Source organism: Choloepus didactylus, chromosome 13, assembly GCF_015220235.1.
Source record: "Choloepus didactylus isolate mChoDid1 chromosome 13, mChoDid1.pri, whole genome shotgun sequence".
Lineage (NCBI taxonomy): Eukaryota > Metazoa > Chordata > Mammalia > Pilosa > Megalonychidae > Choloepus > Choloepus didactylus.
Window position 1 is genome coordinate 13,868,577 of NC_051319.1, and position 9,536 is coordinate 13,878,112.

General features: G+C 46.4%; 1 protein-coding gene across 1 annotated transcript; it reads right to left on the reverse strand.

The window, feature by feature from the left end:
* Positions 1-1,379: 1,379 nt before the first annotated feature.
* LOC119507631 (orthopedia homeobox) lies at positions 1,380-9,230 on the reverse strand. Its single transcript, XM_037800838.1, has 3 exons — positions 9,194-9,230; positions 7,496-7,905; positions 1,380-1,910 (listed from the first exon to the last, which is right to left on the reverse strand). The coding sequence occupies exons 1-3, from the start codon at positions 9,228-9,230 to the stop codon at positions 1,380-1,382; spliced, it is 978 nt and encodes a 325-aa protein (XP_037656766.1).
* Between the last annotated feature and the right edge of the window lie 306 nt (positions 9,231-9,536).

A 9,536-nucleotide genomic window follows, 5' to 3' on the forward strand; every position in this document is an offset into this window, starting at 1 on the left:
TGTTTGTTCATTCGTAGAAAGCGCTTCTGTTCTCTGGGTTTGGATTTGACCAGCACATGCAGAAAGAGCTGATTGTGTTTCTCTGTACAAAGTTGCAGGGCTGTAGATGTCCGAGTGCACCCACCGACGGCTGGCAAGGACCAGGGTAGTGGCCGAGGGGCACGAGGGACGACAGGACTACCACAAAACAACCAAGGGCACAGAGAAGCGAGAAGAGTGAAATGAAAAATGAAGCAAATAAACCCCAGTCCTAAAGGATCCAGAAAAGAGATGTGGCTGTAGATTTAACAAAAAGTAAAAATTTTCTGTAATGTTTATTTTATTCTTCCTTATGAAGACTTATCAAAATGGGTAAGATCATCTCTCTTCATTACATGACTGCTTTAGTCTACTCCAGCCACCCAATCCACTGGCATGTTCCTCATGAGAAGCCTTCCCTTCAATACCCTCACACAAATTGTGCTTAAGAAAATAAAAATGTAAAATAAAAGCGTGTGGGGTTTTTTGTTGTTGTTGTTGTTTGTTTGTTTTGCAAGCCATTGGGGCTGCATGGATGTGACTGGATGGACGGGACAAGGTTAAGGTTGTGTGAGAAGAAAGAAAAAAGGAAGAACACAAGGATAAATCAAAGTATGGGCCCTCAGATGAGGCTATTGGTAACAGATGTTTGTCCTCCTATAAGACAAAAATCCTAACATTGTGCTGTCCCTTGAACACATCCGTATGTGACCTAGGTGCACTATGTGTGTGTAGTGTCTGAGAGTGAGCGAGAGTACGAGTGTGTGTGTTTCTGCCCACAAACCAGTCCATTGGTGTCTGATTTCAGATCCTGAGTCGACTCCCTGCTAAGTAAAATGGCGGGAAGGATGCTTTTTGCAAGGCGTGGAGGGAGGGCCTTGAGATGTAGCCGACCGAAAGCACAGGAGGGGAAACGGCGGGCGAGCGGGCCTTAGACGTGGTGTCGAAGGCCAGAGGAGGGCGCGGCGAGCGCGCGAGCACGACCAAAGCAAACCCGGAGGCCGGGGGTCGCGAATAGGGATGGTGTGAGGAGCCGGGAATGGGGTCGAGGAAGGAGCTGGATGGGAAGGGAAGATGAACTTTCCCGGGGCGAGGGACCGTGGACGAGCGAAATCAGCCGGGGAGCTGGGGCTCGCGGGCTGGGGCTTGGAGCCAACCCAGGCGAGTGGAGAGAGGCGCGGGCAAAACGAGACCGGGCGGGGAATGGGGCGAGTCGGGGCAGGGCTCCGGGGCCGGGATAGGGGCCCGGTCGGGGCAGGGCGCCAGGGTCGGGGCCCCAGCAGAGCGCGAGAACCCATAGAGCGCCCCGAGAGGGCCTCCTGTGAGGCCCTGGGGGCGGCACCGGCCGTGGCGCGCCGGCATTAAGTGAAGCTCATTGAGACTGTGTGCTCTAGCGCCTTGCGGCGGAGGGAGGCGATGCTCGTGCCCCGCCACACATCGCTGCTGTCCGGGGAGCTGCAGAGCTGGGGCGAACCGGAGACGTTGCTGGGGCCGGGAAGGGAAGCGGGCACCATGCCCGGAAAGGCTGGCTGGTAGAGATGCGACTGCAGCCCAGCGCCGTTGGAGCCCGCCAGGCTGTTGGACAGGCCCATGGAGTTGGGGGGCGGCCCAGCAGCTAGGCTGCACTGGGATAGCGACTGCGCCATGGCCTGCTGCCTGCCCAGCGCCGGCGGCAGCGGCAGCTGCGACACGCCCGGCATAGCGGCCGCCGCCCAGCGGGTGTCGTTGGCGTGGAAAGAGCACAGGCTGTCGCCCATGGCGGCGGCGGCGGCGGCGGCGGCTGACGGGAACTGAGGCAGGCCTGGCGTGGGCAGCAGCGTCCCAGGCGCGCGGAACACGTTGGTTGTCTTCTTGCGCTTCTTCCACTTGGCGCGCCGGTTCTGGAACCAGACCTGCAGCGGGCGGAGGCGGGAGATAGAGAGCACGCGGTTAGCTAGCCTGACAGCCAACCTGCGATGCTGCGGAAGCCCGGGTCTTATGTACCCATATATACCCACTCAAACCCAGGCCAAGCAAGTGCCCTCTGCACGACATGCCCCCACATCCATACAGAAACCCCGGTTCTCCACCAGCTGGTGGTAACTGGCACTGGGTTCATTCACTAAGCGTGGATTCCCGCGCTTGGGAGCGATGGTGCCAGGGAGCGCTTATGCACAGTGCAAACATGCTACCACGCCCCAGCACTCTGGCACATTCTATGCACTGCACAGATGCACCAGTCTGCAGGCAGGCATGTGTCAAGGCTCGACCCACAGGTGTACAAATGAAGATAAACATGTGTACCCAGGTGGCTTAATAACGTATCTTATAACACTGATGAGGTGTAGAATTTTCAGAAAGGCTGGAAATTTGGAAATTGATGAAGGGCCACTGATGACACAGCCAGTTTCAAAATCGAAAGACAAAGGAAAACCCCTACAGCCATGGTTGACAGAGCGGAGAGGTTAATATAGTGATCCGTGTGGAAAAGAGAGCGCTACTGAGCCAGAGTGTCATTTGGGTCCCCACAGTGACTTCTGATTCCTCCGATAGCGCTTGGTGCTACTGCCACAAGTCTCCGTGCCTCAAATCCCCAAAGGGCATCTTTTATCTGGGCTGCGCGGGCATGCGGGAACCTGCTGCTGAAGCCCTAACCCCCAGGGCCTTCAAGTCCATTCTTTTCAAGAACTTACTGCGGATTCCAAACACTAAGGCCTGCAATTCCCTCAGGTTATCCCCGTTTCATCTACAAACTAAAAGCAAATTCTCTGGCCATTACAAGTTAAAGGTCGAGTTTAAAGCTTACATTAGTTATGAATCAAATTTAATCTTGCTTAGAAAACCCAGGTGTCTTTTTCAGGGAGACGTGTTTGATAAAATAAATATACTGCGAAAGAGACAGAACTTCTTTCTTTCCTAACAGTGGCCCAGGAATTTCAGACCCTACCAAGCAAATTTGCCTACGGATGTCAAATTCACTGCCACCGGGGAAGGGCTGTGCCTGAAATATATCAAGTAAGCTGCCTGACCAAGACAACCTCCCTTTTCCCCGTATTTGATTTGATCTTTAGAAATTAAAAAAGAAAATAGTTGCTAGCACACCTACTTGGTAGGCTTGCGGTTTAACATCTAGTAAGCTAGAGGTTTACTGTGCATAAATATGAATGATGTGGGACATCACACAGGTACTGATTGAGTTTCCTCTCAGAATTTGGCCCACGCAATTTGGCCACCATAATTCGTGACCAGAAGGTTATTCATCCGTTAATCCAATCTGTAGTGTTTACTCTGCAAGATAGAGCATCATGAGCATGGACGTACCTATCCCAGTTCTTATTAAACCAGCCATGCACAACGGCGTGTTCACACCTGTGCAAGTGAAGACGCACTCTCCGCCGACCAGTGTGAACATCGATAGTTGCAACATAGAATTCTCGCCCGGCTTTGGGCCGGTCCTGGCCTTTCTGCCATCCCTGCGTTGTCACTCACCATTTGATCTTTTTCTAGTTTCTACCCCATTTCCCGCGTTATCTGTCTACCCCAGTAGCCGCTCTGGGTAAAGACGACGCGTCCCTTCCCCGCCGCAGATCCGGAGTTTGTGGCGCGGCGGGTTAATGAGGTAGCAGGGGCCTTGGGGTGCACGGGATCAATGCGGCCGTCTGCGAATTGAGCTGTTACCAGCCTTCGCGAGAGGGAAGGAAGGGACAGCGAGAAGACGTGAGGTTGCAGGTCCTTTTTTAGGACCCACCAACACTGAACTGGGGGAAGGTAGATGGGATGGAGCTCTAGGCAGGGCAGTGTCTGCGTATGATCACCACAACTCACATCCCGCACCCGGATATATTTTTATTGGTATCTATAAATTTAAGACTCGTTCCTAATACCCTGCATGTGCTTAGGCTTTGGCCAGTGAATACCGAAACGTTTGATTGTGGCGCACGATGGGGTCGGGGTGGGGGGTTGACAGAAGAGGAGAGAAGCAGAAGAAAGGAAGGGGAAAATTTTGTTCCGCAGAATTTCAGTAGAAAACGTTACCGCCAGGAACATTTCTGGTTCTAGGATCTGCTCAGGCACAGGCGGAAAAGAACAGCTGTTCAAGGAATAGATACTATAGAAATAATCAAAAAAATCGTGCTCAATTATGTTTGAGGGTTAGTAGTCAAATGGTGGCTACAAAATATTCTATGTTTCATGGCTTACTGGAGTTGGGGGGGGGTGTGCATGGGGTCTGAGCACCTCCGTTCCAAACTATGATGCATATGTTTTTAAAATGTGAATGTTTCCACTTGAAAACTAGAGCATGACGGATTAAAATGCAGGCAAAACCAAGGGAGATTTTGAGAATGCACAGATGACAACTGAGGAAATATATTAACCGCAGCTACTGGCAGCTTACAGTCAGTTTGAAATGCAGCCCTTCTTGGAAAATGCTTAATACAACAGTGAGAATCTAATGGAGGTTGGAATCTAAAAATCCACTTTCATGATATCTGCTGTTACAGTAATATAGACATACTGTAAATGTATTTTAAAATATATAGCCCGTTTAATTCCCCAGCTATAAATGGCTCTGAAATAGAAAGAGGGAGAGAGAGAGAATATTACTTTTATCCCCCTCGAAACAAACTCTTTATGAAGATCTCATTGGAATCCAGCAAATGATTAATGTGAAGATTTGGGAGGAAATCTGGGGAGCGGTATTAAAGCCTAGATCTCAGGTTCATTTCGATCAGCCAGCCGTGAACTCTGAGCCGAATTCATTACACTTTAATAGTGCTGGGAGAGGAAGAAAATGCAATTTCTCATTCCATTAGAAAACTAGAAAATACTCTCAGCTTGTCCCCCTATTAAGATGTGGCAGGTGACAGGGCCATTCTGGGGGACACGGTCAATGGAATTACAGCACATTATTTTTGTTCGTATAAAATATTGAAAGGCAAGCCTGACTGTGCAGAAGTTATTTCACTGATTTGGTTTTTATGTAAATAAAATATTGAAAGTTAATTAATCCGTGCTAGAGACTAATGATTATGCTTATTATATTGCATTTGATCGCGTAATTTGCATGATTCTCGCATTGCTGCTTAATAAGCCATTCCAGGTTATAAATAATTCTGAAATTGGTTTCTAATAATGGCATGCTATAAAAGAAATGGTTTTATTACGCTAGCCAGAAAAGGGGCGCAATATCAGACATGGAATTAGCCTCCATGTGAGTAGAGTTACTTTAATAAATACATTAAAGTTTGATTTATATCAGATATACATACAAAAATAATATATTGGATAATTTCATCTACAATCAAAGTTCTTTTTAAAAAACATAGAATTGCAAAAAATTAAATATTTAGATCATTTTTAATCAGTGTGATGGCCTACATCCTGAAAAGAATGTGTGGCAATCTGCTAACTATAAAGAAAACTACGAAGTACTCATCATATAAGAACATCAACCAATTACTATTTAATTTGAATTTGGTCAAGGAGCAATGGTACAGTGAATTGTGAAGTAAATACATTTTCCATAAATTATTTTTGCATTAAATTACATAATGTTAATCATCTTGAAATGTTAATTAAGAAGGTTATGTTGAGCTGATTACTTTTTAAACTATGGAACATTATTTTTAAAAATATTGAAATTGCCATTCTATTAAATTGTTTCTATCAGCAGCCTCAAGCTATTATCTTTGCTTGAACATTATGCTAGCACAATTAAAGTACTTTATCTCTTTCTTCTTGCATATTCTTTTGTGTACTTTCTGAAAATAACTGTTTCTATTACATAGTTTATATTTTATTTCACTTATAACTTTTTCTATTAAAAGAATCACTGTCATTAACCTTTGGAAGACCTAATAAAGTTTAATAGACCTCGTTTTCTTTTTTCATAAAATCAGTTCTCCAATTATATTTTATTTGTGATTCTAAGTTGTATTTTAATTTTAACTAACTACCAGTATGGCTAGGTTATGCAACAGTATTTTACTTTTTAAAATAAAAACACACAAGGTTTTAACAAGCCAGGATTGTCATTAGGATTAATACAACTATTGAAATTGTATTTATCTGTAAAGGCTTGAGTTAAACTTCAGATTTAGAAGAAGGGGCAAGGAAAAAATTTAAATAACATTACTAATATATCTGCCCAATGAAATTAGCACCCCTTTGGTGTGTAATTTCAATAGCCAGTGATTTGGGCCTCTCAGAGTTCATTGAGAAAGTCACCCAGATTTTGCTGAGTAAAAATAATAATCGTGATCTTAAATCCTGAATATTACCTTATCATTTGACCACTCTAACTCCCCGATGACATTCATTTGCTGACCATTAGAGTAGAAACATACATTATTTTCCAGTTTAGACTATCTTTAAAATGCTGAATGGAGAAAAAAATATTCAACACTGTGATTATGGCCAACCTTCTTGCTTGCTTCTTAATTTTCAAAAACAGCTGGTGCTAGTTTATCAAATGAGTCAGGTTGATATCTAGGATGCCGGACAGAAAATACCCAAGTCCAAGGTAGCAAAGGATTTTCAGCACCTTGGATAGCTCAAGACTAAGCGTTCTTTTTGGAATTTCTCTTGTAGTATCTGTCCATAAAATATATGATATATTGTTTTCATTCCTAAAAAAAGCAAAAAAAAATTCTTGGATTTCATTGAATTTATACTTCTATCCACCACTTTTCAGGAAATTATAAGTGTAATTTTCTAGAATTTATGAAATTTCCAACTTGGAGGACGATTGGACAGGAATAGGGAACAATAATGCTTTTGTCTACTACTTGTCAACTTTTGCTATCCTAAATATCTCTTCTATGGGGGGGTATCTACAAAAAAAAGACCTTTTCCCCCATTTCCTTAGAAGAATCAAAAAATCCGGAGCCCACAGGCTTTGGAGGATTGCTACAACTGCCCCCAGCTTACTCGTAGCCAATCAAAGTTCAAACCCCTTGCAAACATCAAAGCTAGGGGTATGTTGCCTGGGAGCATCGGAGGGCGATATTCAGGAGAATAAAACCCAGGTATGGCTCCTTTTAAAAGGTTTCCCTTAGGGCTAGATTTCTTCTCTTTTCATGTTTTCTCTATATTGTTGCCTTCTCCATTTATCCAGATCCTTAATACAATCTCTTTAGGGGAGTAATGAAATACTTGTGGATAACGCGAGCTGGAGTCCAGGTGTGCTTTTGGCGGAGACCGCGGAGATTCCCTTATCAGGAAGAAAGAGGAGAACCCGGCTGCGGAACAACTCCGGGCTTCGTTATTTGTGTAGTTTCTGCGGGGAAGTGGATATACCCGCGTAAGATGAGGAACCTGTGTGTCCATTGGAGGTGATCTCAGAGCGAGTATCCGGGCAAAGAAAGAGCGAATTCGACCCAGGAACACAGAAACAACCGAAATGCAGCCCGGGATCCCGTTAGAGGAAAGAAAAACCCTTTGTCCAAATCCTCTCGCCCCCTTCTGCCTTTTGCCCCCGCGCCCAATCCCGGCGTACCTGCACTCGCGACTCGGTGAGCCCGATACGCAGCGCCAACTCCTCGCGCATGAAGATGTCGGGGTAGTGAGTCTTGGCGAAGCTCCTCTCCAACTCGTTGAGCTGTGCTGGGGTGAAGCGCGTCCGGTGGCGCTTTTGCTTCTGTTGGCCTTGCTGTTGGCCGGCTTGGCTGGGATTCGGGCCACCTTGGGGCCCGGGCTGTTTATCCGGGTCCTTGCCGCTCACCGCCAGCGAGGCCGGGGTAGTGCCCACTGTGGTGATGTCCTCCCCGGGCAGCAGCGTGGCTCCCTCGACCGGGTCGGAGTTGGGCGCCAGGTCCCCCGGATGGCCCCCGGGGTCGGAACCCCCCACGCCCAGCCTACACTTCACCGCCTCCCGGTGGCCAAGAAGCTCGGCGGCATCTTTCATACCTGAGGAGGCAAGGAGGTCGCGGTCACTACTTTCCTGGTGAGGCCGGTCGGGACCATCCTCCTTCAGCCCCATTCTCGGCTCTTTCCGCGCCCACGCTTGCCCTTTGGCGGAACTCCTGAAGTAATAGTCCGGTTTTCCCAGAATTTGGACTGCCAGGCTGGAATAACATCTCCTGACCCTGTCCCCCCCGTGTCTGTTGCCGGTTCTGGTAGTAAACAGCGCATGCTTTCTTGTCTCTCACAATAACACACACCTAATCCCGGCAGTAAAACGTGCCTCTGAGTCCCTTTCACAAACTGAACCCCCGGCACCCCAGGAAACCAAGAGCAAATGCAAGAAAAAATCAGAAGGAAAAAAAAAAAAAGAAAGAAAAAGGAAAGAAAAAAAGAGAAAATTAAACAACTCCTTGGCTACTGCCCCACCTGCGCCTCTGCAGCCGGACGAACTCTACCTCCGGCCCTCAGCGGATCCCCTCTAGATTCGGAAGATAAATGTCTCCAAGCCTTCCACCCCCTGAAGTCAACCCATATCAGCTCCTCCTCCCCCTCAAATCAGAGAAAGTATTTGGAAAATGGAGTTATATCCATCACCAAAGATTCCCAAACCGGAAACCCAGAGCCCAGCAACACAGACAGCATTAGGGAACCTCTAGTTAAACTCTATAGATATAATAGGGAATCAGACTTAGAGAATTCAACTTTTCTTTCCGAGGAAATTTAAGGAGCATTCCTCTCGGCCTTTGACCACAGCGTTGCCTGTAAGGAACAATGTAGCTTTTCTCCTTTTAGCAAGCACACTTAGCGAGTCCGCCTGGATTACAGAGGCTTCCACTTCATGCCCGATTTTTTTATGAATTCAGCCACATTTAGACGAGAAGGGAAGTTAGTATAGGGCAGAGAGAACGAAAGGAAAAAAGACAGAGAAAGAGAAAGAAATCTCAAATCAAAGCAAACAGGAGGGGAGAAAAGAGAGGGGAGAAAAAAACACGGCAAAGCAAATTATTATGGAGTAGATCGCCTTTCAAAATAATAATAATAATAAAAGGGTGTGGGGAAAAGAAAAAAGTAGGAAAACAAAAAGTAACAACATTCCCCAACTCCTTTTTTGGATCTACATATACCATAGATTAAAAAAAAAAAAATGTTAAATCAAATTAAACTTTAATGTAGCACAATTACTTTTAAAGAAATTAGTCCATTTAGGGCGCATTAAGGTAAAATAAGGAACAAATTGACAATTTCCTGCCCCAGCTTCTCCTGGCTGCCCGGGCGAGAGGCGCGCACTCACCTAGCCTGGCGTCCAGGAGGTCGGCGTGAGACAGCATCGCGCACCGCTCCAGGGCGAAAGCTGTTCCCCCCCAAATTTTAGCGGCTTTAAGTTATTTAAAATAGATATAAGCTATAAGCTATACGGTATAGATATATATAGATCACCTAAATGAAAGAAAATTCGGTTTGTGGTTAAAAAGGGGGCTTCTTGCATTATAATGTCCTTTAGAGAGACGGGGAGGTGCTTAACAGTTGAATGAACCCGTGAGCAGCTCGGCAAGGGAACCAATCAGGAGGGCAGCCTGCAAATGTCAGCGCCCGAAGAGTCCCCCCACTCCGCCCGCCCGCGCCCGCCCGCGCCC

Excerpts from the sequence above, each read along its gene's own strand:
- LOC119507631 (XM_037800838.1), bottom strand. The coding sequence starts at position 9,230 with ATGCTGTCTCACGCCGACCTCCTGGACGCCAGGCTAG. Across the intron at positions 7,906-9,193 it reads CCTCCTGGACGCCAGGCTAG|GTATGAAAGATGCCGCCGAG; the intron begins GTGAGTGCGCGC and ends TTGCCTCCTCAG. Across the intron at positions 1,911-7,495 it reads TCACCGAGTCGCGAGTGCAG|GTCTGGTTCCAGAACCGGCG; the intron begins GTACGCCGGGAT and ends CGCCCGCTGCAG.